This window comes from Canis lupus, chromosome 6 (genome assembly GCF_003254725.2).
Source record: "Canis lupus dingo isolate Sandy chromosome 6, ASM325472v2, whole genome shotgun sequence".
Taxonomy (NCBI): domain Eukaryota; kingdom Metazoa; phylum Chordata; class Mammalia; order Carnivora; family Canidae; genus Canis; species Canis lupus.
The window spans coordinates 18,076,088-18,086,985 of NC_064248.1; the positions used below are offsets into that span (position 1 = coordinate 18,076,088).

At 47.1% G+C, this 10,898-nt stretch overlaps 1 protein-coding gene across 2 annotated transcripts; it reads left to right on the forward strand.

The window, feature by feature from the left end:
- The first annotated feature begins 8,720 nt into the window (after positions 1–8,720).
- On the forward strand, positions 8,721–10,319 carry NUPR1 (nuclear protein 1, transcriptional regulator). Of its 2 annotated transcripts, none has more exons than XM_025415734.3 (3): positions 8,721–8,994; positions 9,355–9,504; positions 9,990–10,319. In XM_025415734.3, the coding sequence occupies exons 1-2, from the start codon at positions 8,883–8,885 to the stop codon at positions 9,489–9,491; spliced, it is 249 nt and encodes an 82-aa protein (XP_025271519.1). In that variant the 5' UTR covers positions 8,721–8,882; the 3' UTR covers positions 9,492–9,504; positions 9,990–10,319. The 2 variants fall into 2 exon arrangements, with proteins under 2 accessions (XP_025271519.1, XP_025271518.1); XM_025415733.3 differs by having other exon boundaries at positions 8,732–8,994; positions 10,017–10,319.
- Positions 10,320–10,898: the final 579 nt, after the last annotated feature.

Sequence of the window (10,898 nt, forward strand, 5' to 3'; positions counted from 1 at the left end):
TCATTGCAAAAGTTTGATGTCAGTTTTTATTGGATTGATGTGCATGGGGTGAATGAACTCTCATTTGGTTTGCTTACAGGCACTTCAGTTGGATCTGAATGGCAGCCAGGTGGGGCAAGTTGTAACTGTTCATGCTTACTGCTTTTTGTCCCCAACACATACAAAAGAAGCCATAGCATGACCAGAAGGTGGCATAGTGTGTATGGAACCCAAGGAAGAAAGGGAATACAATACTTTAACTCTTAAAAATTGCTTTAATCCCCCTTGCTTCTAAAATAGGTATACGTCGTAGAAAGCCACACACTGCTGAGTTCTAGAATTTGTAATGAAGAACGTATAAATTTTCCATAATCCCAGTCTAGGATATGACCACTCTGGAGAGTGTGGTGCATATTTCATCCCCTAGGCTCCTCTCACCCTTTTTTGTTTTTGTTTTTACAATAACTACAATAATTTTGCTTACAAAAATAAGATTGGCCTGGGGCTCACTCTCCGTGCGTGGCAGCAGCTCCTCAAGCCATAGGAACCCTGTGACCTGGGACAACTGAGAGCAGCGCTGCAGGGAGAGAGGTGGCTGGTGGGAGGGGCACCAGATGCTACCCCTGAAGAGCACTGGGCTCTACAGCCATTCCCTACCCTCCCACCACCCACTCAACCTGCAATATGATGGTCTTTATTACTGACTACATAATTTGAGTACATTTTCCTCTAAGTATGGAATGATGTATCAGATTGAACAAGCCACCAAGCAAGTGTTCAAAGATCCCTCTGACAGGGACGGCTGGGTGGCTCAGCGGTTGAGTGTCTGCCTTTGGCTCAGGGCCTGATCCCGGAGTCACCGGATCGACTCCCATATCAGGCTCTCTGCATGGAGTCTGCTTCTCCTCCCTCTTCCAATGTCTCTGCTTCTTTCTGTGTAAATAATTAAATAAAATCTCATGAATAATTAAATAAAATCTTAAAAAAAAACAACAAAGATCACTCTGATGGACCCCCAGGATTCTCTTGACATTCCTCAGGCAGGATGCCACCTTTGAAGACCAGTACTTCTATAGGGGGTCCTAGGAGCACCTCCCCATCCAGAAGTGCTTGGACAGAAAGTCAGCTAGATCACATAAAAGCTGGATTGGAATTTATACACTTAAGGATTGTGATCCTATCCAGGAAACCTTCACCAGAAATTACAAGGTGACATTGTCCATCCAATTTTTTGACATACAGCTGGACATTAAAGACCTCTGTGTGTTTACTCCACTAAGAATGTGCCAGACTTCCCAGGAGAAAGGTGAGCTTATGAACACAGAAGTGACAGCATCAGATAGCAGACACCATGGCCCCAGGGACAAATGGATTTGAGACTTGAAGAGACAAGACTTCATTGGAGGTAAGTATCATTTTACAAAGATGAACATTGTTGTATGTATATACTTTTATTGATATGTACATATTTTTGACTACCCAAGCTATGTTTACAAAAGGAAACTGAACAGAGGATATATGGTTATATGAGCTAAATAGATGGCTAATATGGATATTTCAGATATTTCTGAAATCCACTTGGTTCTGTTCTTCACGTGTAAGTGTAATACAGGTGCTGGGGCATACTAAGGGGTGAGGGTTTGCCGTGCCAGGGAGGCGTATTGTACTATTGACATTTTTGAGAATTGATGGTGATAATTCAAAGTAGATGATTTGGGTCAGTTTACAGACAATGACCCCTTTCGGCTCTCCCCAGAACATCAGACTGCCTGACATTCCTCTCCTGCCACCACTGAGTTTTCAATATGACCCAATCAATACACAAATTTTAGCTTAACTAGACATCTATACTATATCTCTAAAGAGACATTTTAAGTGACAAGGCTTGGAAAATCTTAATGTCTACACTTGGGTAAGCAGGAACCACGTACAATTTTTTCTGTGCCAGAGTATTGATAAATGTGCTGAAACACCACATATTTGTCAATAGAACTAGAGAGGTAGTTTTTTAAAAATAACACTGAACTGGGGTGTCTGGCTGGCTCAGTCAGAAGAGCATACAACTCTTGATCTCCAGGTCATGAGTTCAAACCCCTGTCGGGTATAGAGATTACTTAAAGAAATAAAACTTAAAAAAAAAAAAGAAGAATAAAAAACAGCACTGAACTAGGAGATAGGAGACTATTGTCTCCTAAATCCAGGGTGAGAATCCCCTTGTACTCCAACTGCTTGGGTTAACTCAGTGCACTGTGCTTTCCTTCTCTTTGGCCTTCCTGAGACACTGATCTCCTGTTCTATCTGATTTTCCAGGTTAGCTCACACATGAGTTTTTTGGGAGGTGCTTGAAAGCCTGGATTAGGTGCACCATGCAGCTTGAACACACTTTTCTCCTTTTTTCTTTTTATGGTGAGGGCTAATGCCCTGCTTATTGGACACACTCTTCCACTAGCCTGTCCATGAGCCCCTTGAGTATTGGTACCATGTTCTGTTTGCTCCTATATCCCAGCACCAAGCAAGTGCCTGGCATATGGTTGGTGCCCTAAACATCTATAGAGTAGTGAATGCTAGTGTATCTTGTCCTTCCTTTCTCCTCCCCTATAGGGGTTGATTTGCTGATCTCTGTGGAGACTTCCAGGAATAAATTTATTATTCTCAAGTCCTCTACGATTGTTTTATCTGACCATCTGTCTTCTTTAGTTACCAGGAGAAATGTGTGACACCTATATTATGCTGAAAATAATGTATTATACACGTTACCTATGTTATTTCAAAAAACTTAATGCAAAAATGAGGATTATAGTGTACATAATGTTCTGCAACTTGATGTTTTCATTCAACAATATACTATGGATGACTTTATCATCAGAACTAGAGACAGCTTATTTTTTTTAAGGTTTTATTTATTCATGAGAGACACACAGAGAGAGGCAGAGACATAGGCAGAGGGAGAAGCAGGCTCCCCGTGGGGAGCCCGATGTGGGACTCAATCTCAGGACCTGGGAACATGACCTGAGTCAAAGGCAGACGCTCAACCACCAAGCCACCCAGGTGCCCCCGACATAGCTTATTCTTGTTAATGGCTAAGGAGTATCGATCAGTCACCTCCTGTTGGACACTTAGCTTATTTCCAGTTTGTCACTATTACAAGCAAGGCGGTATCAGGGAGTATGAGCATTTAATATTCTTATCAGTGTTGCCCCACTGCCCATTGAAAGAATGTATCCAGGGACATCGGGGTGGCTCAGTTGGTTAAGCATCTGCCTTCAGCTCAGGTCATGATCCCATGGTGCTGGGATCAAGTCCCAGCTCAGGCTCCATGCTCAGTAGGGAGTCTGCTTCTCCCTCTCCCTCTGCCCCCCGCCCGCCCCAGCTCATGCTCTCTCTCTTGCTCTCTCATAACTCTTTCTCAAATAAATAAAATCTTTAAAAAAAGACTGCATCTATTTATATTATTTTTTAAGATTTTATTTATTTATTCATGAGAGACAGAGAGAGAGAGAGGGAGGGAGAGAGAGAGGCAGAGACACAGCCAGAGGAAGAAGCAGGCCCCATGCAGGGGGCCTGATGTGGGACTTGATCCTGGGACCCCAGGATCACACCCCGGGCTGAAGGCAGGCGCTAAACTGCTGAGCCGCCCAGGTGTCCTGCATCTATTTATATTAAAGGTGATCCTATTATACATCCAGGAATAATTGCAAGTCAGCTGCCGGGTTTGGGGGCTTCTCTGGACTGCTGCTCTAAAAGTGATACAGACCCATCTTGTTTCACCTCATTTAGTATTCTTGCATCTCCTTGGTACACAGTGATGCCACCAACCCAGCTTGATTACATATCCTGTCTTGGGCCTGGGAATCTCCAGATCCTTTTAGCCAAAGACTTCTGCACATCCCTCAGGCTACCCAGGCTTTCCTGACTTGTACAGTTTAACTCGTAGAGTTGGGTATACCTTGCTATCTTTCTCAGTCACTCATGTTTAGACTTTGCTGCCTCTAGGAAGCCTTCCCTGATTCTCTCCCCACCCTGCCCACCCTTCCCACCCTTCCTACTCCCCATTGGGTTGTGAGAGCTGAGAGCTCTCAGGCCTCTGGGTTTACTTCAGGCTGAAAACACTGGGTTGTAATAGGTGTTGCCTGGCAATCTCCTGGAATGCCACGAAGGTACAGTCGTGTGTAGAAAGAAAATAAACTTCCTTGTGGCTGATTACACATACACACTTGGAGGCTGGAGGATAGGAAAACACTTCAACTTTTCCGACTGAGTCACCTGGGCCCTACAGGTCAACGCCATGGGTTTCCTAAAGTCTCTTCTCTCTCGGCCACCCTCCCTCCGCCCTCCCTGCTCCCCTAGGATCTAGACTTTTTTCTTCCAGCACCAGCAGGATCAAGGCCAGGAAGAAGTCCTTCCCTGGCTGCACGGAGGATGGTCACATTGTCTCCACAGTCTTCTGTGGGACTAGAATCAGGCCTCTCAGTTCCCTCAGAGCAGTGCACCTGGAAGTTTAAAAACTCACAGATCAGGGCAGCCTGGGTGTCTCAGCGGTTTAGTGCCACCTTCAGCCCAGGGCATGATCCTGGATACCCAGGATTGAGTCCCACGTCAGGCTCCCTGAATGGAGCCTGCTTCTCCCTCTGCCTGTGTCTCTGCCTCTTTCTCTCTCTCTCTCTGTGTCTCTCATGAGTAAATAAATAAAATCTTTTAAAAAACCCCAAAAACCTCACAGATCATAAAATAGCTTCATGAATTCATCTGAGCATTTATTGAGCACTGACTGTGTGCAAGGCATAGGGGATGCAAGATAGATAAGATTCCTGCTCTTATGAAGGATGATAAGGGCAATAGCTTTATTATTACCATAAAATAATACTATGCCAAGCCTTTACAACAATCCTACCAGATACACATTATTCTTAATCCCATTTTACAAATGAGGAAACTGAGGCACTGAGAGACAGAGTAACTTGTCTAAGGGCACAAAACTAACAAGCACAAGAACCAAGCTTTGGACCTAGGTGGTCCGGCTGCACAGCATACTCATTTCACCTCTAGCTAAATCAAACCAGGACTGCATTCTAGCAGGGGCCAAATCATGAAGAAGTAAATGAATCAAAAAGATATTTTCAATTAGTAATAACTGAATGCTATGGAGAAAGTACAATAAAATGAGGGTGATGGGGTAAAAATGGGGCATTCTTAATACCCAGTCTTGCCCAAAGCAGGGGGGAAGGGAGGAGGGGGAAAGGGAGGAGAGAAGGACGGAGAGGGCAGAAGGCAGGAATCTCTGACAGGTGCTTCCATACACACAGTCGCCAAACCTTTGCCAGTGTTTGGCCAGCTGTGCGGATTTAGAACCAGGCTGGAACTGGAGTCAGGTGGATGCGGGAGGAATCCTTCACTCATCAGCAGTGTGACCTCAAGTCTCTCTGAGCTGTTGTTTCCCTTCTTTGAGAATCGGTTGTTGATAACAGTCCACCCCATACTGGCTCGGCTGGCTTGGCTGGCTTGGGACAAAGCCCTTTCACACCTAGCAGTGCTGTCACCACCACCCCCCTTTCCAGATGAGCAGATCGAAAGTCAGAAGTGAGCCCAAGATCTCGAGGCAAGTAATGGGGAATTTGTGGGGGTGTCCTTGGTAGTCATAGTGACTGGGAGGCAGAGCAGGACAGTCGCATGCAGAACTGTCCCACATTCTGCAGACGTCTGAGTGTCTTGCTAGACATAAAGCAAAAACACTCATTTACAATGACCTGAGCCTAGAACCTACTCCACCCCATGTAATGAGGAAGCCTACCACCCCCATATCTCCTAGTGGTCTCGACTTTAATTTTTCTGGGTGTGTTACCTTTCCTTAAGGCTACTTTCCTCTTTCCCTCCTCATAGGGTCTGTTGTCACTGGTGAAAAGGAAAACTCCTATCCTTCAAGATCTTCCAGATGGACTAAGAATTAAATTGACCCGAGACAGATTAACAACAGAAAAGAGCAAAGTTTGGGTTGCCTGCCTTCGGCCCAGGGCATGATCCTGGAGTCCTGGGATCCGGATCGAGTCCCATATCAGGTTCCCTCCATAGAGCCTGCTTCTCTCTCTGCATATGTCTCTGCCTCTCTCACTCTCTCTGTGTCTCTCATGAATAAATCAATAAAACTTTTAAAAAAGAGCAAAGTTTTATTATGTGCGCATGGAGGCCTAGTCATGAAATCGGAAATGTCCGAGGCAGGTGGTATTTATCCTTTTAGACAAAGGGACGATGAAACTGTGAAGAATTGAAGGAGAAAGAAAACTTTATAAATTAGTAAAAAAAAAAAAAAAAAAAAAGAGTAACGAAAATCTCAGCTCTAAATGTTTTACTTCTGGGGGCAGATGGGTGGCTCAGTTTGTTAAGCATTTGCCTTTGGCTTGGGTCATGGTTTGGGGGTCCTGGGATCGAGCCCCGGTGTTGGGCTCTCTGTTCAGTGGGGAGTCAGCTTCTCCCTCTTGCTCTGTGCTCTCTCTTGTTCTCTCTCTGTCAAGTAAATAAAATCTTTAAAAAAAAAATGTCCTATCTCTGATGATAAGGGTGTCTTTTTACCTCCCTGTACAGGGAGGGGAATTTTACCTGGGAGATTTATTTCCTGCTTTCAGGGGTACAAAGGAGGGCTGAAAGTCAGTCTCACCAGGCTGTCTCTTATTTTATTTAAAATAACCAATATGTTAAAGTGACTCATTGTTGGGAGACCTGCCTTTGGCCCCTACGTGATTATCCCAAACTCAGTTTTATTCAATGACCTCACTTTCATTTCCTGGAGGTTCAAGAATTCACACATCAACCAAACCTGAAAAACAAAAACTAAATTTTATTCTGGCTCCAGCCAGGGAGAAACACAAGCAGAAGTACCTCTTCTTGTTCAGCAAAGGACGAACTTGGGTTATCCCAGGGTTTGGGGGAAGGTGAAATTAGGCAGCATGGAAATGAGACAGTGTTTGAACGAGTTCACAGCAAAGGGGGAATGTTAGCAGAGAATGAACACCTGGTCTGACCCCAGCCTGTCTTATTTTTTATTTTATTTTATTTATTTATTCATGATTGACACAGAGAAAGAGAGAGAGAGAGGCAGAGACACAGGCAGAGGGAGAAGCAGGCTCCATCCAGGGAGCCCGACACAGGACTTGACACAGGATGCAATCCTGGGGCTCCAGGATCACGCCCTGGGCCAAAGGCAGGTGTTAAACCACTGAGCCACCCAGGGATACCCCCCACCCCACCCCCCAGCCTGTCCTATTGTGCGAGACTACTAAGGTTAAAATAGAAAAAAAAGAAAGAAGAAAGAAAGAAAGAAAGAAAGAAAGAAAGAAAGAAAGAAAGAGAAAGAAAGAAGAAAGAAAGAAAGAAAGAAAGAAAGAAAGAAAGAAAGAAAGAAAGAAAGGAAGGAAGGAAGGAAGGAAGGAAGGAAGGAAGGAAGGAAGGAAGGAAGGAAGAAAGGAAGAAAGGAAGAAAGGAAGAAAGGAAGAAAGAAAAGAAAAGAAAGGTGGAAAGTTGCATCTGCCTCCTTCCCTGCCCGGTACTGTGGGAGCTGGCACATAAACTTCAGCAAAAACATCAGTGGGCAGGGTGTGGCCTCTCTGGGTCAACCTGACCCACAAAGGGCAGATCCCTTGAGGCAAGAGTGGAAATTTCCACTTTCATGCGTTTCTTTTCTTTTTTGAAAGATTTTATTTATTTATCCATAAGAGACACTAAGAGAGGCAGAGACACAGGCAGAGGGAGAAGCAGGCTCCCTAGGGGGAGCCTGATGCGGGACTCGACCCCAGGATCCTGGGATCACACCCTGAGCCAAAGGCAGATGCTCTACTACTGAGCCACCCAGGCGCCCCTTGCATGCGTTTCTTGTCTGAATCCCTTCCCTTAATTCATATTAGGTACAAACACCTGTTTACTTCGTAATATCTTCTACCTCTGGATACTCATGCCTTGAAAGACATTATTTCATTATAAATCACTTTTCTTTTACATCATAGGGACGACATTATTGAGTTGTTTGGGAATTAGGTGAATGACTCCTGTAGCACAGCTTACAAGGTACCAGGCACTGTTGCAAGTGTCCCCTACACACATGTGGGGGGTGTCTCATTCAATTCTCTCACGAAGTCTGTGAGGTTGATGCGATTCTTATCATCCTCATTTTTTTACAGAAGAGAAAACTGAGGCGCAGAGAAGTATGGTGACCTGTCTGGGGTCACCCAGGAAGGAGGAGGTCAGAGGTCTGAACCCAGGGCAGCTGGCTCCAGAATCTGCACCACACTGTTAACCTCCCTCTCCAGTGAGGGAAACTACCTAGGGACCCACTCCCCCTCACAGCTCAGGATATAAAGGGGGCTTTCCAGATGTTTCTTATCGAAAAGGGGTGTTGGGCGTGTTAGGGGCGAAAACCACTGACCTAGCTTGTGGTGTGTTGTTCATTCCACAATCTGCCACCAGGGTCCTGAGTCTGAGCCAGAATTGGGGTGGGGGTCAGGTGTGAGGCAGGGGGCAGGGGACAGATAGGGAGGAGTTGGCCAGGTGAGGCCCTCAGTTCCCCACTGGCCATTATCCCAAGGACTGTTTATGCTCAGACTCTGCCTCTTTCCTCCTCCTCCCTGAGGGGCGGGGATCTCCTCTGTGGAAAAATACCCAGCTGGGCGAGCCCCAGTGAGAGGGCGGAGGCGAGGGGAAGGGGCTGGGACTCACAGGACTGACTCTTTCCCCCTCTCGTGATTGCTGTTTACTGGGTCGGGTTCTGGGAAAGGGCCAGATTGCATCAGACAGGGCCTGAGGAGGACACGTGGCCTTTATAAGTTGGGGCCAGTGAAGAGGGAGGTGTCGGGAAACCCGACACAAACAAAGCTTTTGAAGACGACAGAGAGACAGACGGCAAGGGAGAGTCAGATATAATGTCCACCTTCCCGGGAGCAGCCAGCCGGGCTCAGCAGCCCCCAGGCCCAGAGGACGAAGACCCCAGCCTGGATGAGTATGACCTCTATAGCCTGGCTCATTCCTGCCTGGGTAAGGTCTGGCCCTGTCACCTTCCTGATCCCTCCACATCTACCCCCACGTCCCAACTAGGATTCCTCCTTAGATTTGTCCTCATCCCCAAGTCCTTCTTAACCCCTCTTACCCTGAGTGCTGTCCTGCTCAGCCCTGGGACCCCACACACCCCTAGGATATTGGAGCAACCATCAGGGGTCCCTCATTCCACAGATAGGGAAACAGGGATTATGACTGCCCCAAAGCCATGTGGTGACCACTCCCCAGTCTGCCTCCCCCAAACCATGCTCTGTCCACCCTGCGCTCCCGACCCCCTGCTTCTCCTTGGATGTCTCATGCCTCCGCCAACCTCACCTCAGCCTCTTGCCTGGTTCCCAGGAGTGGGAGGCCGGAAAGGTCGCACCAAGAGAGAAGCTGCTGCCAACACCAACCGCCCCAGCCCTGGTGGCCATGAGAGGAAGCTGGTGACTAAGCTCCAGAACACGGAGCGGAAAAAGCGGGGGGCACGGTCCTGAGACGGAGCTGGAAGTAAGGAGTCAGGGGACCCAGAGGTCCCTCTGTCTCAAAAGGACATGCCTCAAAGTATGGTTGGGTGAGAAGAAGGGATCCAAGTACCATTGTCTCAAAGTACAATGAAATGAGACACACATTCGACTCTGAGTTTCCTAGTGACCAGAGCAAAGGGGGAAATATGGAACCTTTCCAACTGGAGGGCAATTTGGTTTACAGGGAGGGAAATGGAGCCCCAGGGGGAGGTAGGGTCCTTCTCTGGAGACACAGAGCAAGTGACCAGGAGAGGCAGAGTCAGAACCCAAGATTAGAACTGTCCCGCTCAGGGATGCCTGGGTGGCTCAGCGGTTGAGCTTGAGGATCTGCCTTCAGCTCAGGGCATGATCCTGGAGTCCCAGGATCCAGTTCCGCATCAGGCTCCCTGTATGGAGCCTGCTTCTGTCTCTGCCTCTCTTTGTGTTTCCCATAAATAAATAAATAAAATCTTAAAAAAAAAAAAAAAGAACTGTCCCTCTCTTCCCTTGCCCCAGATGAGGCCAGAGCACGGACACCACACAGCGACGACGACAGGACCACGGATCGGCACCTGGAGGCAGGATCCAGACCTGCTTGCCCCCCACCCCACCCCCAGGACTTACCCTACCTGACCGAGGCTCCGAGGGGCCACCAAGGAAGTGACTCCAGCCCCAGAAAAAGGACAAGATAGGAAGCAAGAGGCAGGGAATGAATGGAGAGGCAGAGTCGCAAAAGGTACCCCCTAAAAAGAAAGACACTGAAGAAATTGGCTCTCCTGGAGTGTGGGAAGGAAGGACAATAAACAAAGTACATCTGCAGGTTGTGTGTGGGGTTTTGTCTCTTTGCGCGGTTTTGATCATCTGTGTTTCTGCCTGTGTGTGGCTGCGTTTGCATGAGCCAGTGAGAGCCCGTCTTGTTAGCCTGTGTCCTTGGTTATGCACCTGGGAGAGGGTGAGCCTGATTTTGTGAGGATGGGTAGGGGCTAGCATGTTTTCTTGTGTTTTCTTTTGGTATGCATATGTTTTGGCAAACATGTCTCCATGGTTTCTCACGAAATGCAAGGGGATTTCCTATTTCTTTGTCATGCTGCCTGGGAAACAAGCCCCCTCCTCAGCTCTTGTCCATTTTCAGAATGAACAATCTTATTGATTGTGTCATTTTCATATAAAACCACCTTTGGGGGCACCTGGGTGGCTCAGTCGGTTGAGCTTTCGACTCTTGATTTTGGCTCACATCTCCAGTGTCAGAGTGGTAAGTTTTCAAGCCCTGCATTGGGGCCATGCCTAATGTGGAGCCTGCTTAAAAAGAAATTAAAATTTAAAAGAGGGAATACCTGGGTGGCTCAGTGGTTTAGCGCCTGCCTTTGGCCCAGGGCGTGATCCTGGAGTCCCGGGATT